The sequence below is a fragment of the Lissotriton vulgaris genome, chromosome 1_1 (assembly GCF_964263255.1).
Source record: "Lissotriton vulgaris chromosome 1_1, aLisVul1.2, whole genome shotgun sequence".
In the NCBI taxonomy this organism is placed as follows: domain Eukaryota; kingdom Metazoa; phylum Chordata; class Amphibia; order Caudata; family Salamandridae; genus Lissotriton; species Lissotriton vulgaris.
This window is the reverse complement of record NC_141685.1, coordinates 1,826,105,031-1,826,123,540: the sequence shown is the minus strand read 5'-3', so window position 1 is coordinate 1,826,123,540 and position 18,510 is coordinate 1,826,105,031. Positions and strand designations below refer to the sequence as shown.

At 43.3% G+C, this 18,510-nt stretch overlaps 1 protein-coding gene across 1 annotated transcript in view; it reads right to left on the bottom strand.

Moving 5' to 3' along the window:
- Window positions 1-18,510, bottom strand: part of WASHC4 (WASH complex subunit 4) — a 975,954-nt gene that overhangs the window by 845,521 nt on the left and 111,923 nt on the right. The window contains exons 8-9 of the mRNA XM_086919270.1: window positions 10,361-10,403; window positions 1,988-2,091 (exon numbers count right to left, since the gene is read on the bottom strand). Of these exons, the coding sequence (XP_086775396.1) occupies window positions 1,988-2,091; window positions 10,361-10,403 (147 nt within the window). The remainder of the gene's footprint in view (window positions 1-1,987; window positions 2,092-10,360; window positions 10,404-18,510) is intronic.

The window sequence follows — 18,510 nt, the reverse complement described above, 5'->3', positions numbered from 1 at the left end:
GACTTACAGCGCTGTGACATCCCTTTGCTGGAACAGCAATGCACTCTACAAATCGCATATCATAACATTTCAAATGGAAACTGTGCCAATGTTGCTGCATTGCTGAAGGAAAACCTGGTGCAAAAGAGTGGATAATACAAAGTTCACCTCCCTAGACATTTGCTGGGACAGCAAACAGAAGGAGAAGATTTTTCTTCTTTCTGGGAAACTCATGGTAGCCCTTACGCTAGCTCGCCCTGTGTTTCGGCGACCTAAATGACATCTCTAATTATATGTCACATTCCTCACTGGTGAACAAATCTAGAACGCAAACTACACAAGCTGTGTTGCCACCCTTCCAACACTGAAGGAGAGCAGGTTCAACGTCAGCTGAGAAAGTTTCTTGTTAAGGAAGAGACTAAAAACATCCTAACTCCAAGGAAACAAAATATAATTATGTTGCAAACAACCTAGAATGTCACCTGTAGAAAAAAAACATTGCTTCAAAACTATTTATACCATTGAAAACATCTACATAACAGAGGTTTTCGGGGTTCCTTGCTGTACACAGTGGGAAAGACAGCTATCTAACTGACACTTCTAAACATTAAAGGACAGTGGAGCATCGAGATTTCATAAAGGAGTATCAAAAGTATCTAGGTTAACTGGAAATACCTATTGCACCAAATTACTGTTTTATATTTTTTCATGCAATATTAAAGCAGGCTATTTAAACTCTTTGCAAAGTGAAAATTTACAATTATAATTGCCTGTATTAAATAGGCATTTATTTTAATAAAATTATTTAAAAACAAAATGGAACATATATAGGCAGTCGACATCCTACTTATAGGCAAATACATTCCAATGTTTATTAAAGAACACAACATGGGGGAGAACCACCCAAAACACTCAGAGAGTAAACACAAATTTAAGGTAATGGTATCAGACATTGGAATTACTGGGAGTTCAGACAATAGCCAATTAATTAAATTATCAAAGAGGGGAGTAGGAAGAACACATAGCTTGATGTCAGGGGTCAAAGGGTCTAATTTCTCAATTCTAAAGAAACCAAGGTCTTTTGTGAGGCTGCTTATCAAATAAAGTGAAAAAGGACTTCTGATTCAGTTTACAGAGAACAGTGGAAACCTCTCTGGAGAAATTAATTATGATAATGCAAGGTATTCTCCATCAGATCATTGTTATCAAAAGTACCAGAATGCTTAAAATAAATGCAGGGGGCATTGCAAAAAGGGAGTTCCGTATCTCCTGTTGTGCGTACATGTCAAAAACTAGTCATTTTCTAAAAGAAATCGTTGAGGCTATGAAGAAACTTTTGGGTTAACTGGTAAAGGCTTAAGTTGAAACAAAAGCAGGTACAAAAATATGATGGCTTATTTTGGAGACTGCCATTAGTCTCAGCAATAAAGTGAAACTAAATGACAGCCTCAACACTGTTATACTGACAGAGAAGTCACTATATCTCCTACCAGAGGGAAACAAGTGATGGAGGGTCACTTTGCTAGATGTGGACCACTGATGGCAAACCTGGCCAGAGATTACGTTAAAACGACATACACCTCCCCCAGCTTGACAGTGCTTTGGTTCTTTGATTGGTACACAAGGTTCTATGAGAATAAATTGGAGTTTGGGTAAGGATACAATAGCAATTCTTGTCGACTTGTTGTTGGAATTAGACATTTTGAGATTCAATTATAGCGGTCATTTTCTCGTTTACCTTTGGTGTTAAACATAATAAAAGCAATAAAAAAACATATTGACTATCACATGTGAACAGTAAGTATTTTCACTTTGGTACAATATTTCATGTCATCCAAATGACACTGAACTACTACTGTTATTTGAATGTACATTGTGGTTGCTTTTATCTGTCCCACTATTAGCTATTACACAAAATAGGACAGGCATAAGACAAATATTGTATGATCAGCTGTTTTACTTAGATGCAGAGTCCCTCTTCAACTTGAAATATTTTAAATTCAAGTACCTTTTATACATGATCCAATGATCTTTCACTGTAGCGTGGGTTTCAATTATTTCATCTAATGTGAGCAGCACAGTCAGCAGTTCTCCCAGGTGCTCATATAAAGTCTAAAAAAAACATTTTTCAACAAATTTGAAAAGGTAATGAAAGGAAATGTTTACTTATCCTGTCGGTGAGCAGCATATAGTGCTGTAGATGCACATGCTCTACATACTCCTACCATCAAGTGTTGGGCTCAGACATGTACAACTTGTTTTTCCTTGAGAAGTCTTTTGAGTCACGAGGTCTCTGTGACTCCTCCAATCACTGGTAATGTGGATGTGCATCGTCTCCATTACTAGATTGTTTTCCCACACATCAGGGGATGATGGAGATGGATTATGAAAATGCACAAGGATGACCATGCAGGAGAATAAAAAGAGGGAAAGTAAAAGGAAAAAAAGGCATCTGCAACAACCAAAGGCTTCCGGTGTGGAGGGTGGGTGCATGTGAACCTACAGCACTACATGCGAAAAACAGATGCTTACAGGGTAAGTAACATTTTCTGTTCCTGGCACGTTTAGCTGTAGATACACATTCTCTACATAAAATGTAAAGCAGTTCTTCACAAAGCGGTGGCTAGCCAGAGGATGTCCCAGAAGATTAAAAAAGTGTGGGTAGTAGAAATTGGTCCACTTGAGCTGGTTGTCTTGCTAGGACCTCTACAAAGTAGTGTTTGGTGAACGTATGTGGTGTGGACGAAGTAGCTGGCTTACAGGTATCAGCTACTGAAATATTACCCAAAAAGGCTTTGGAGGCTGCTTTCTTACAGGTAGAATGCAGCTGTGGAGGAGCAGGGAGCTGCTTTTAGGCCTTGGTGTTGCAGGTTTGATTGCACTAGCCAGCGAGCTACAACTGCTTTTACAATGGCACTTCCTTTGTGTGGTTTAGTATAGGTGACAAACGGCAGAATTTTCCGAAAGGATTTTGTTGTATCAGTGCAGTACATGAGGGCCCTCTTCACATTTAGTGTGAGAAGGGCTCTCTCTGCTACGGGGTCTGGGTGTGGGAAGAACACTGGGATATGTAGAGGCTTTGGGTTAGTTCTAAGAACTACCCTGTAAGGATGAACCTTGAAAAAGTGTTCTTCCAGCATGAGAGCTCGGATCTCACTTACACGCCACAGGAAAGTGATGCTACTTTCCAAGCAGAAATTGGAGAGGGAAGAATGAAGGGGCTCCCCACATAGATCTATTCTATGTCCCCATTGATTCAAGGGGGCCATAGAGACTGTGCCGCGGAACAACATTAGAAAATAAAGGGAGCACACTTCACTTAGTACAGGCTCCTCAATTGACGAAATTGTGTGATCCTAGACAACTGGTTAATTTCACTTTACCTCCCAATTTTTCATTACCACATATGAGAGCTCCTTAATATATACGATTCAGGATGTGTGCTGTACAAAACCTTCTCTTGTGTTTTATTTAATAAACTATAATGTTGTTCCAATTATATATCAAGGAGCACCTGTTAAATGACTTGCCTCTTGGTTTACTAATGCCATTGTTTTCAGAATGAGGTGGATGGAATGTTTCAAAGATCATTTTTAAAAACTATCACTGCTAATAAATGCCTCTCAATGCAGTGATATAATCTGATCTACTAAGGTAAAATGCTCATACAAGTTCATAAAAAACTCTTTGCAAACTTAGTGCAAGATGCCTTTAAAACTAAAGGTGTTCCTAAAGTTAGTTTGTCTAAGACACCGGCTTGTCTTCTTTACCGTAACTTTAGTTAACGGGTACATAAAGTATGCCTGTTTGTTTCAGAGCCTTTTGAATCTTCCTGCTCTGTCCTGTGAACAGCAGCCCAGTGCTGCTGTTCACCGGGAGCAATTATAGGTTAGGAGGGCCGCATGCGGCCCAAGCCGTACTTTGAGTATCCCTGCTCTATTGGCAGCCCTGGAATGACCCTGGGAGGCTTGTGGATGATGTTGCTGTCGCTGGTATGAGATGGAGGCCTCTGGAAAAGTGGCTTTGGTGTCATCACGAAATTGTGAGTGACAAAGTCACACGAGTGATGGAGACAGGAGAGCTCACATTTTTTTTTGTCAGTGTTCGTGTCTTTTTTGATTTTTTCATCCATCTAATCAATTTGAGGCCCAAAGCGGTGTTCCCTATCAAAGGACATGTTGATCAGATGCTGCTGGACATCTGGTTTGAAGCCAGAGACATGAGGCCAAGCATGCCTATGGATCAAGACGTTATTGCCTCTGGCGGCAGTGTTAGATCCGTTGAGAGCACACCTGATTGTGTTATTGGAAATTGTTTGCCTTTCCTCTACAATCTCCTGTGCCCATTATTTATATTGATCTGGGAGCTGCTGGAATAGGCCTCCCATTTTGTCCTACTGGGCAAAGTAGTCTCGGGACAACAATCTCACTCATTCTGGGATCCACCAATGAGTTGTAGATTGTGTGGCAACCATTTTCCCTGCCACATCAATTTTCTTACTTTTCGTGTCTGGCAACAGGGCATTCCCAGTACCCTGTGCCTTAGCCCGTTTACAGGCTGTGTGCACTACAAATGAGTCTGGCTGTAGCGGACTTCTGATGTAGGAAGGGTCAAAGGAGGAGGCCTTATATGTTTAGTCGGGGTGACTATTCTAGCTTTGACAGGGTCTTTAAAAAAAACATCCTTTTTAGTTTTAAGCATACCATTAACCATGACCATATTTTGTGTTGAATGCTGAGTGTGTGAGAGCGTTTCTACCAGGGAGTCCTCTTCCTCTACAATGGTATGTAGGTCTACCTTGTGAGAATCAGCTACTCTGTGAATAACCTTGTGATAAGTTGTGGTATCGTCTGGAGGGGAAGGGTTGGCAGGGGTACAGGTTGGGGGTAGCTGTTACCTGCAGGGACAACCCCAAAATCATCCCAAGGGATCATCCTGGGGCTCCAGGTCATAGGGAGCACCATAAGGATGTTTGAGTGCTCTGCTTCACATAGGGAGAATGTGTAAAGCTCTCTGGGGAAGGAGGCAGAGGTCCCTGGGGTGGCTGAGGTGGAGGCAGAGAAAGAGGAGGTGAAAGAGCTGGAGGAGGAGAAGATGGACAGGGCAACAGACTGGTGCCCCAGTCTTGATGCTTCTTCAGCTTGGGCAGTGGAGGGGGCTCTGATTCTAGCTGGCCAACAAAAGTAAGCTTCCTCTTGCAAGGAAGGGTCTCTTGCTCCATTGGAGGTGGCTCTGCTGTGATTTTTCCCATCTGAGGTTAAAAGAAATGTTTTCGTCATTGAGAATCCAACTCCACTTGAAGAATTGTAGTTTTGGCTTAAAGGCCAATTTTGAGGTCAACCGTTGTTTCAGCTCCGAAGGGCCCATCAGTGTTCGGCATCGAGGTAGGCCGGGTCTTGAGAAGCTGGCTCAGCGGGGGTGGCGTGGAGTTGGAGTCTGCTCTGAAGCCTTAGGTCAGTGCCGGCCATGGCTGGAATGCAGTGACAGCACAGAAGGCTGTGTCCCCAATTGTGGGCTCGATGCAAGACACCCGGTGGGGCGGCGGTGACTAGATGGTGGCCCAGCATTAGCTGCAGATCTAGCTCCTTTGAGACCGAGAACTATTCGAGTTCTGGGCTGAAGGAAACAACTTGCTGCTTTATCTCAGTTTCTCCTTCCGCTTCTTCTTCATCTTCCCTGAAGATGTTGCGGGTATAATTTTCACAGTAAAGCTCCATGGCACGTCAAGCAAACGGATAATCAGGACAGTTCCAAATGGCCTTTTTTTTTTAATCTTTTGATTGAAAGTTTAAAAGGAGACCAGGGAAGGGGAGCCGAATGGTCTTTTTTGAGTGTAAGGAGAGGCAGGAAGAGCTGGAACCCTAGTTATGCTCCAGAGACAAGCAGAGAATACAAATTGCGTGTTGATCTGCCTAGGACTACTTGGAATGGCACTGTGGACAGTAGCAAAAGGATAGTTTTTTTCCATCACAGTGTTTGCATTGTCGGGCGCTGGACCCTACGGAATAGGCCCAAGAGGGGCGAGGCCCTGAATGGGGCATGAACATCAAACCAGAAGATGTGAAGCTGAGGAAAGGGCCTCGAAACGCTAAGCAAAAATGGATTGCCGGAAGCCACACGTCGTTGACTCAAGAGCCCCAGTGAAACACTTCTACCCCGATGGCGGATGCTGATGCCCATGCACATTGTGAGTCATAGGAACAGTCACTATACCTTGTGACCCGAAAATACCTCTTCGAAGAAAAACAAGCCATATACGTCCAAGCCCAACACTAGATGGCAGGAGTATGCAAAGAATGTGTTTCTGTAGCTGCACACAAAACAAACATATAATTTCATAATCACATTTAAACAAGTTGTAAAGTTGTTCTACTGCAGCAGTTCTATTAAAATAAAAATTACCCAAGAAGGAAACATGAAAAACGATGTGGTATAGCCCTGTGGAAGGAGGTGCAGGGATGAGAAAGGCATCTATACAAGAAGTGACATTTCCCCTGGCTTAGTCAAGCACAGCAGATACAAGAGAGGTAACTGATCATAAAAGGGGGGAGAGGGGGGAGACAAGCAACTCTACATTGTAAAAACAGAATGATTTCAAGTCCACAAGGACAGAGATGGACATAAACGTATTAAAATTTGAATACCAAACTGAAAACAAAGTTCTTAATCAGTGTATGATCATACCAATTATGAGCGGTAATGGGCCTTAGAAAAGTGCTCCATCATCAAATTGGTTACTATAAGATAAGTAGCAAGTGTTCTATTTTCCTTATCCGGGAAACCTATTTTGATTCACTGCATCCAATTATAATGTTGCATAATCTCCCACAGAACATGTACACGGCAAAAGAACCACACCAGTAGAATGCATTAGCATCTGTTAAATGGTCCCTATGACACACATCATAAAATATCTACCTATTTTTGCATGAGAAGACAAGTGTCCAAGGGAAGGGATTAAACAGAATATGTAACAACATCCTGTACTTGTAGGACAGAGGGTGTTCCTCAGGTGTTGGAATTAGCAGTAAAAGATGCCATTGTTATTCCTTAGAAACAGAAGTGTTGATATGGGCGTCATGAAGGCAACAGGTTCAAAGTGCACTGATGTGCGATATTAAATTACACCCCTGAAAAGCCTCTGTTGCTCACATCAACAGCCCAGGTTATCTTCGATGGTGTGCATTTTCAGAATCCCCTCCTACATCAATATCTGTTTACAGCAAAGTACTGGAATCAACATCGTAAAGACTGATATGAGATGTCTCCACTAGAAATCTCTGCTCAGCATCATCAATCTCTTTAATTATTCCTCATTTCCAAAGAGAGTGCTTAGGTGGCAGGCCCTATTCTGACCAAACTTCCTAGATCTGGATCCGCTTCCTCACAAATAACACCACTATCCATTACTTAAAATTTAGAAAGGTCCTTAAAACTTGGCTGTTTCCCAGGTGCCTCCTGTTGGCCATTTGAAAGCAAGGTTCAGCAGCAAAAGCTTTTTGGATGGAAGTGTGGTATACAAAAGTAAATTCTAATTCATAACAGCCATATCAGGCAATGTGTGACCATTCAAGAGGGATAAAAACCAACTGGTGTGTCTGCTCCGTACTCTCAAAAACTCTGCTTATTCATTTTACAGTGTTGTTACAAGAAACTCTTGTCGGCAAACTGAGCCTCTCATCTTGCTGAAAAGCACTACCTGCAAGTATTAAAGTTGTTAATGTACAGTTGAACGCCCCTTAAACCGATAATGTTCAGATCTGTGGAGTTGTCAAGAAAGAATCTGCAGAGACTGCACTGTTAAGTCCTGGAGCTATAATCGTGGTCAAAAGGTAGATTTCTTCTAAAGAAGATCTGTGCAACATTGGGTGCTTGCGTGTTACTCAGGGAGTTTCTGTGAAAGTGCCTAAATACACCATCTGAGATTAACACTAACTGAAAGTTCCTAACAATGACTATCGGTTTTGCAAGAGATGCTTGGTATGTAATTAACAAAGTTTCTGTTATGTGTATAATTCAGCTGATCTTTTGTACATATTTTCTGAGGGTATTCTGAGCGTCAGTCTACTCATGACCCCACACTCAGTCAGTCAAAAGTACTTTATTCAGTTTAAAACAAAACCATAAAAGTATACTAAGCATTTTAAGTCAAAGCCACACTCTTCCACATCTATGCTCCACAGCCCTGGTCTCCTGATTGACGTTTTACATAGGTTTTCAAATATAACTTTTTCACTGATTTATACTGGTTTCAGATTGGCTCCTGCTTCAAATGTAACCGTGATACAAGGACATTATGGCATTTGCCTTGCATATGATTGTAGGTGGAAACTACGTCACCTACACCTCACATACTGCAAAGTAGGCTATGGCTGACAACTCTGAAATCCCATCGATGATATGTATCCAACCAGACTTTTTCTAAAACAGCTTTACACTTCGAGAACATTTTCGTCTGTCTAAATATTTGTAATTTCCACTAAACTATGGAAAAACTCATTTTAAACTTGCCCATTTTTAATACCTTAACGTTTCTGTTCTAGGATTTTTATTACAGCATAGTATTTGTTTTTAACAAATAGCATTTGTTACCACACATACCAAAACCACTCATGGCTTAACAACGCAGTCAATACCACGATGGTGTTGTTACCACGAGTTCCATTACAACACTAGTCATTACAATTACTTGCTTTAGGGAAGCGCTGGACTTTGGAATAGTTTAAATTACTAATCCAACTCCAGTTGGTGTATCAATAGGGAAGGTGTTGGACTTAAAACCCAACACCAGTCCCACATCGTATTCCCTAAAGCAAGTTGTTGTAATGACTTGCGTTGTAATGGAACTCGTGGTAAAGTCGCAGTCGTGGTACTGACTGTGTAGTAAAGGCACTACGATGTAATGCCTGCGTTGTAATAGATGTTTCCCGTTTTTAACAATTTGCTTAATTTTATTTAAATTTTGGTTTATTGTTTTCCTTTTTCAGTTGCTTTTATGTCTGTTTGGAGGCGTTTTACTTTTAATACTATTTAGAAATCTTTGTTATAAATTTGTACCACATTCCTTCCTCTCTACAGTCAGGAAGCAGTTTAGCAAATATCTAGGCTATCTGGTTTTAGGTTTAAAACTATAATTACTGATAAAACACCACTGTAAGGAAAATAGCCATCACCGGTGTAAACATAAACACTGAAAAAACACCTTTCCAACCACAAAATAAGTGCATTCATAGAAAGGAAAAGATGAGTGAAAGAGTAATTTGCATTTCTTCCTGAAGGGGTCAATACAATGTAACTTTGTTATACAAGGTAGCATCATGAAAGACTGGGCTAACATTATTCTGCTTGAGTTTTGTTGTTCAAGGATGTCGCTAAAACATTTTCTCTTCTTCCGTCTGCTTTTTTCAGTTTTGTGGTCTTTGTTCTAAAGATGCAGTGTTTAGGAGCATGTTTAAGTCTTATTTCACTATTTAATAAACTGTAGAGAATCGGGAAGTATCAAACGCAGATTTAAAATGTTGGCTACATTTAATTTCACTAATAGGTAAATTGCCTGGTTTCATAAGAATCTTTCAAAATATGTACCATCAAATTTACCCACCGACAGGGAATGGGCGAAATCCTTTGATAGATCAACTCCCTTTCTAGTGATTCAGTATTGATTGTAAGTGAATTGCCAAACACTGCAGTCTTGAAACATACAATGCAAGATGTAGTGACAGGTATATGTGAAAAGAATGTTGTCACTAAGCATCTGAGATAGTGGTGAAAACATTACACCAGGCGTATGGTAAACCTGGAACGCAGTGTCACTTGGAATGTTGCTGAAAAAATTTCCTTCCAAGTTCAATAAAGATTTAAGCAATAATGTTTGTATTTGCAGCAATTCAGTTACGTATATGAAAAATTTGTATGATGGTCTGTCAAAATCGATACCTGAGCTGAAGTGCTTCCCTGTAAAAGATCCTTGTCACGTGCTAGATGGTATGCTGAAAACATCTTTACAATCTTCAGAGTTAATGAAGAATGCTATTAACTTTGTAGTCCATTCTGGTGCAGTAAAAATGTATTTGGACCTCATATACCCTGTGCATACGCTACCTATACATGTGCACTATCAGTGCAGAAAGCAAGCAATAATTAAAACTAAATAAAAATTCCATACACACCGGAAAAACACTGTTTCTGTTGTTTTTAATGGAACGAAAATGTGTAACCACTGATAACCACTGTTTTTTAAGGTATTGAAAAAACTCAACCAGAATTTACCAAAAATAGAAACGGAAAACAGGAAAGCCTACAAATATCCTAAACAAATACATCAGTTAACCAATCTCAGCATCTGCTAAGATCCCAATGGCAATACCTTGAAACAGTTTACCTGAAAATGAACGCCTGATGTCTCAATTATCTTGGGTGCATTCCTACAAAAACAAACAAACAGTGTAAGAAGCAAATACATGGTTCCATTTGCAACAAAAAATAATCTAACAATGAATCTCTTAAGAGGCATACTGAGTTGCATGTACTCAACTATCCACATTATAGTTAGTGGGAGCCACAGCAAGGAAAACCTCCAGGCCTTTGTTTTTTTTTTTTTAAAGAGTGACACCACTGATGGAAACTCTACCCCTGACCGGAAAGCAACTATGATATCTGTCCCATACTACCTCATCTACGGAACGACCAAAGAGGTGTATGTATCTGACAATTCAAAGTGGCAACATAAAAACACCCTGCTTACGTTGCATGGGGCACCTATGCACAACACGTAGTACATATGTTCATCTAATTCAGTGATTTTTAAAGTTGTCTTTGTTTTTATTACTTTGCTTATATAATCAATATAATTGTGCTAGGTTTACACATGATACTTTGTGTGCAGCTTGAAACCTGAATTCAAATGTTCTCGCGTGTCAACAGTTTGCTCTGTTGCGCAAACACTCTCCATCAAGAGATACAATCCCTCAACGTTCACAATCAATGCTCTAAAACAGGCAATACAACAGAAAACCTTTTTCAGTCTTTTGTAGGTTATACAACCAGGGACCAGTTTTAGGGACACTAGGAAAGACAGGACAATTCTATAAGCAACAGATACCTTGTGAAGAAAGGAAAGGTCTCTGGATGGTGATAAACTTCAGGAATGTCTACCATATAGTGAGATTTAAAGGCATTAATCAGTTATGGCACAGTGTTTGGCTCATTGGTGCCTCAGCAATATTTTGAAACCATTGGTGACATCACTTCAAACAAGAGAACAGAATGTTGATAAAACAGTAACAATTCCCAAAATCTTTTTCTCCCAAGAGAAGCTGGATATTCAGCAGCTTAAACAACTGAGTTTTTCATGTTCTTTATTGCAGTTGCACTAGATAGCATCTGTAAAAGAACAAGAATTCTGGATCGGATTACTTTATTGGGGATTGCAATATTTGTAGGCTTTCATCTTCAATTGAAAATATTTTTTTATTGTATCCTTCATTATATGGACTTTCAGAGACTGAAAATCTAATAGTATTTGAAATGTTTGACAGTCAGAGTGTGCTGACTTAGAATCCCACTGGTAGCTCTAACCCATAAGTAGAATGTGGAATTCTGCATCACTTTCAGCAACTTAGCAGAAGATTTAGTAAAATCAAAAGGTAGTGGATTGGTGCATAAAGTGAGATGTCCATCAGTTTTAGCTGGAGGGAAAAGGTTCTCCCAAACAAGGTCTGAAAATCAAGGAATGTATCACAAAGTGAGTCCATGTCACTGTTTTGCGTTGACTGGTGCCTCAATCAGCTGATGATCTGAAGCAGTGGTATGCAGTAAATTACAATAATTGATTAGTTAATTAATTAAATTAGTAAGTAGTAAATGGCTGTCACTTGAAACTGTAAGATAATGTGTTGTTATTGGGTGGCTATATAGCAGCCTTTGTCGGTGTGTCTAAAGTAACTACAGAGCATACAAACACCGCACAAGAAAATTACTTAGTTCAAAGCAATAAAACAGAACACTGCACAACACAACACAGCAAAAATGTCAATTTCACTTGCTTTGTTTTGTGAGGTATTGTTGGGTTCTGAGGTATTGGTCCGTTGTAGAACACTTGAGTAATGAATTTCGTGTTGTGTTGTTGTGCTATTGTTACATAGTTGGGTTTTTGTTTCTGTGGTCTATTATTATAGTATGGTAAAGTGGTGTAGCTGTTCCTCAACTGCAGTTTTCTTCTTAAACAAGCACAAATATTCTCATACCAAATTACCCACAAACAAATCTGCTTACATAAAACGGTGGTACAGGGTGTTTGAATCAAGCACTGCCTTATTTGCGAGCAAGAATATACAATAGTGCCAGTAAAGAATATTTCATTATTCAGCCTCAACTGCCAGAAATGTTAGAGCACACTTTTAGAAAGCAGAGATTAGCCAGTGACTGAATGAATGTGGCACCAGTTTAGAGACTAACCATCTCTCATCAACTTGCTGTAGTATGAACAGGAGGTGGACAAAATAAAATTAGCACATCTAACAAGGGAGACTAGCATTTATGTCAGACAATCACATTCAGTTTCAAACTCATGTTTCAACGTTAAGCAAACCAATCATGGATTGAAACCCTCATCAGACTTCAGTGATTGACAACTCTAGCCGCTGTCATTCTTTGGTTTTTAAACATTTCTCTATTGCTTTCAAAATAGGTATAGTTTAAGAAACATACGATACAGGGCTTAATGGCTATATGTCTTGGTTGCTACCAGAGGAGAGTGTTTCACACAGTTGCAAAAATGGTCCCCAAGTCCTTTCAAACATGGAGCCTGGTTGCACATCTTATTTATGGTGTGTTCATGTGTGGCTGTGCCCAGGCATAAAAGTTCAGCCAGTCATTCAGTCTGCATTTTACTCAACATTGAAACATATGTCCATTCATTCTTGAAATTGTAAATTGTTGACTGAATAGGAGTGATGGTCTCTTACACGTTTGAAATGTATTTTTATGACTATAGTGATTCGTTTTAATGTTTTTTAAGAGGAATGGCTGGGGCCCAAAATGTAGTGGGGTAGAGGAGCCCACAGAAAAAACAAACAATGTTTATAAAATGAAAAGGATAAAATACACAGTATGAAGCTGGGTTGGAATACAGTTAATAATGTTAACACAACAAAGATTATAAGTTGTCATTCGGATATTTCAACTTAGTAAAATTATGGTATGAGAAACCTAAGTGCTGCCTGTACTGAATATTTAGTGCAGGGTAGACAGACATAACTAAGGTAAAAGGGAAATTAATTATTCAACGGGTTCCCGGACCAGTAACCTTGCCCTCACATGCACTAAAAATGATCTTGTTTTATTGTAGAAGGGAACAACTGATAAAGGTAGGAGTGCTTCTCAGGGACTTGTCAAGAGGAAATACAACTAGGGACTCCTCATCTCCGGTAGAGGTCATTGGAACTCAGTTTAGCCCACCCAGTCTTGTTTGTTGCAGTACCACATGGCGGTGGTGTTGTTTGTGAACACCTGCACTACTCTTCCACAGACGGAGGGAAGGAATGCTTTGAGTGCAAGACGAATCGCCTGAAGCTTCAGAAGGTTGATGTGGAGCCCGGACCCCGCCAAAGACCAGAGGCCTTAGATCTCTGCCTCCCCCATGTGGCCACCCTATCCCAGAAGTGATGCATCGGTCACCACTGTGAACTCTGATTGGGGAAGGGAGAGGTATCTGCCATTGACCCAATCCTTGTTCGTTAACCACCACTGCAATTGGCGTGCAGTGCCTCCGAGATCTGGACACAATCTGACCGGTTCCCCTGATGTTGTGCCCACTGGAACTTCAGGTCCCACTGCAGAGCTCACATATGTCATCTTGCATGTTCAACCATCAGGATGCAGGAGGCCATCAGGCCCAGTAGCCTGGGATAGAGGCTGAAAGATTGGAATCATAGCCTGAATATCCCGGACTCGCTGTTCGGGAGGATAGACACGAAACTGTGTGGTGTCCAAAACCGCTTCGATGAAGGAGAGCTTCTGAGAGGGAGTCAGGTGTGACTTCGGAGGTCGGGCGTAGTCTGGAGGTGGGAGACGACAGCCTAGGGCCAGCCTGTCTTCAACAGCCAGTCGTCGAGATAGGGGAAGACTGGAACCCCTGATTTGCGCAGATGAGCCACGACAACCACCATAATTTTTGTGAACACTCGAGGGGCGCTTATAAGGCCAAAGCGGAGCATGGTAAACTGAAAGTGCTTGTGGCCTACGGGGAACAGCAGGTAAAGCATGGGGTGTTGGAAGAGGAAAGTGGGATCGCCCGGGGCTGGGCGGTGGCGTCGGGCAATCATCCTATCCACAGGAGACCATGTGTTGGACCTGGGCCAGGTGCTTGACAGAAGGTCTGTTGTGGTTTCATTAAAAGGCAACAGGGGCTCCGAAGAGCTCGCTGCTGGTTGAAGCACCTCTGTCAGGAGGTTAGACCGGACTGCCACCGTAGGTAGCTCGAGGTGGAGACCTCCGCCGCCCTACGCAACACCACAGCGTAAGACGCTCCCTCCTCCGTAGCCACTGTAGGAGAAGACAACATGCCAAGGCCTGGTGAGGAATACAGGCCACTGGCTTCCCCCAGTTCCTCTCTCCAGTCCGGTTCATAACCTAACTGGTCAGTCAAAAGGTCTGGAGATGCCTCCTAGTCCTCCTCGCCAATCTGGTCTCAAAGAGCCAGGGCAGAACAGGGGCACAAAATTACCTGCTGACGCTGATCCGGTGCCTTTTCTACATCAAGGTGGGAGCCGTGGGCGACGGCTGCGGACGTGGTGCCGGTGGAGGTGTAAAAGTCGAACGGCGCTAATCCGGATCCAGGCCTGGATCTAAGGGGACCCTGCGGTGCCAAGGCCGGAGCCGCCGGCTTCAAGGCCCTGGGCCCACAGCAGAGTTCACGGGGCCCGAAGGTACATCGGCGGAGTCGTGCTGCCCAAAGATGGTGTGCATCACTTCGTAAAATTGACGAAGCTGGGCAGGGTTCGCTCCAGGTCCTGGAAAGGAGGGGTAAACCCAGAGTCGACCCTTCGGGCTCCGCACGCGGAGCCACGGGGGGGGGGCACCACCCGCATCCCTCATCGCATCGGCCGACAGACGGGGAGAAGTCCAAGAGCGACGATGCTTCTTCGACTTCTTCTAGTGCTTCCACTTACCTGACCCAGAGTGCGAAGACTTGGAAGAAGAATGATGGTGGTTCCGCAACAGGTCCCTCAACCTCCTACACGACTGGGACCTTGAGCGGCGTGGAGCCAACTGCCGGGCCTCGAGAAGCTTTCTGGACCACTCCTTCAAAGACTTCGGATTCATGGTTCAGCAGTCGGGGCACGACATGGGGTCGTGGTAGTGCCTCAGGCAGAAGAGGCACACGTGGTGCGGATCAGTTACTGACATAAGTCGATAACAGGAACCGCAAGCCTTGAAGCCAGGCATCCCTCATGTACCAGGAGTCGATGGACTCAAAAACAATGTTGACAAAAGTCGAGAAAAAGTCAGTCAAAAAGTGACTAAAGGTACGTGTAATGACATTGGCGTGCGAGGGCGTAGTCTATTTAGCTACCGCAACGTCATCCCGGCGACCAAATACTAACGACGAATGCGGAGTCAACCAACGCCACCTTCCGACGCGGGAGTACTGCTGACGAAAAACTTTCCAGATCCAGTCTGATGCTTGGGGGCAATTCTAAGGTAAGGAATCTATAACTGTTTCTTTCAGATATTCCTCCTTGGCAGGATTTTGATGTGGGGTGTTAAGTGTTATGTGCGAAAGTGGGGGGGCTGAGTGTTTTTGCGGTATCTGAGTCTCGGCTCAGCCAAGTATCTCTGCTGATCCTCCCCACACCTCCTCCACCTTCCTCCAAGCTCACCGGGTCAATGCATCTAGGGGAGCTGAGGCAGAGAGGTTGCTGGATGCTCACGTAGCGTTTTTGCGCCCTAGAGGTCACAGTGTCTCCATGGCGAGGCAAGGCCGAAGCAGTGAGGGCGAGGGTGAGCACAGTGGTTGTAGTCAGTAACTGCAGAGAGAGGACTCAGGACCCCACGGAAGTGGCCCAGCTAGGACTGGGTGAAGCTTGAAGGAGGCCCTGGTGAGCTCTCGCTTAAATCTCACTCCCTTCTTTGGCTTCACTTTCTGTCACCAGGCCCGCCACATCTGCATACACTAGTGGGCTCAGCTGACCAGGAGCCTACAACAGTGCTGTGGGCCCCCTGCTGCTGCAGGAGGCAGTTGGCATCGGGCACTTTGCGGCTGCTGCCCTAGTGGTTCTAGTGCCCGGTGTCTGGAGTATCGGGTGAAGCTGGAGGTGAAAGTGGGTGGGTAAGGAGTGGCCCCCTCAATAAAGGCCAAGCACTAACAAGCTACCTCACACCAATTTATTGCACCATTTTTCGTTATCTGAAAAGCATACTAAGCAGCGGAACACGTCTGAAACCTGCTATAGTACAACACAGTGACAAGCGTTTTTCAGGGTGGCAGCCTCTGGAGAGTGTGGAGTCTGCTTTACCATAAAAACACATTCTCTCCTTAACTTCCAGTTGCCAGAAAGTGGCCCAGCAACCGGTCTGCACGAAGGCCTGAGGCTACCATCTTACAAAAGCTTGTGAAGCTTTCACCAAAATTATTCTCTGCTTAAACGTAAAGTTCAAGAGACATCTCAAAATTTTAAACGGACAAGAGGGAAGATGGGCTAGTGCAACCTCCAATAAAAGGGTTAGCTAAGAAAAAAAGCACTTTTTCAATGAGGACTAAAGCTCTCTCTTGTCAAGTATACAGTAAAAAACATGAATTAACATCTGATTTAAAATGCAGTTATGCAAACAAATTCCTTAAAGAGGTCTGTCCCACCTGGGCATCGGCCTGTGCATCTGAATCTAGACAATATTGGCGGGTAAAGGTATGCACTGAACGTCATGTAGCCGCCTTACATATCTCAGATATTGGAATGTTGTGAAGGAGAGCTGTTGTAGAAGCTTTCCCTCTAGTAGAATGTGCATGAGGCTTGCCCTGTAAAGCTTTGTTAGCTAATTGGAAAGACAGAGCAATACAGGAGACGATCCATCTCGAGATAGACCTTTTTGAAGCGGACAGACCGGTATTAGTTGTCCCATAATTAACAAAGAGCCAGTTAGACTTCCTAAATGGAAGAGTTTTAGCTAGGTAAAATTTCAACACCCTCCGGAGATCTAGAGAGTGTAAAGACTTCTCTGGGGGAGTGGTTGGTTGAGGGAAGAAAGTTGGCCTGATTGATATGGAAATCCGAGACCACCAAAAAGGCAGCTTTCCAGGTCAAGTGCTGCAAAGATGCCTTATGGATAGGCTCGAAAGGAGCACCCATCAATTTGGTAAGTACAATGTTAAGCTCCCAGGGAGGAGAGGGGGACCTCACTGGTGGAAACACTTTCTTAAGCCCCTCTAAGAAATCTTTGACCACAGGCATGAGGAAGAATGAGGTCTGAGAATGAGACTTCCTATAGGCTGTTATTGCCGCTAAGTGAACCCTGATGGAGGGGCACCTCAGGCCTGACCTTGCCAAATGCAATAAGTATGGGAGAATCACCTGCTCCTAACCTTGGATTCGATCAAGAGAATTGTCCATACACCAAATGTAAAATCTCTTCCACTTGGAAGCATAAGACTTTCTAGTGGAGGGCCTCTTCGCCTCTTTAAGAATGTTCATGCAGTCAGCTAACAGGTCTAGGTGGCCATATTGGATGACCTCAGGAGCCATGCCCTCAATCGAAGGGAAGGAAGGTTGGGGTGAAACACCCTCCCCCCGTCCTTGGTCAGCAAGTCTGGGCGGCAGGAACCTCCGACAGCTGGAGGAGATCCGGGTACCACCACTAGCGTGGCCACTCCGAAGCTTATCAGGATCATCCTGGTGTTGGTCCTGTAGAATTTCTGTATCACCGCCGGGATCAGAGGCAGGGGAGGAAAAGCGTACAGCAATGTATGAGACCAGCTGATCAAAAGTGCATTCTCCTGTGATCCCTGCTGGGGGAATCTGGACGCGAAGACGGGGCATTTTGCGTTTGCCGAGTCTGCGAACAGATCTATGCCTGGTACTCCCCATTGCCGAAACAGCTCCTGAGCGACGTCTTTGTTGAGCATCCTGTTGGGCGCTTCTACGAAGTCTCTGCTTAGGCCGTCCGCCTGAACATTCAGGATTCCTGGGAGATGAACTGCCACGATGGAGAGACCTCTCGCCAGAAGCCAGAGCCAAATGGATTGAGCTTCTAGAGACAGAACTCGTGACCTGGTGCCTCCTTGTTTGTTCGGATAGAACATTGTTGTTGTGTTGTCTGTATGAACTTGAATGTGGTTGGTGTGCAGAGACGGGTAGAGGGACTTGAGCGCCAGATAGACAGCCCGGAGCTACAAGAAGTTGATATGGTAGCTTCTTTCTACTTTGGACCAGAGACCTTGTACTTGAAGCTGGTCCATATGAGCCCCTCAGCCGTGCATTGAGGCATCTGTGACCACTGTCTGCGATGGAGGTGACTGATGAAACGGGACCCCTT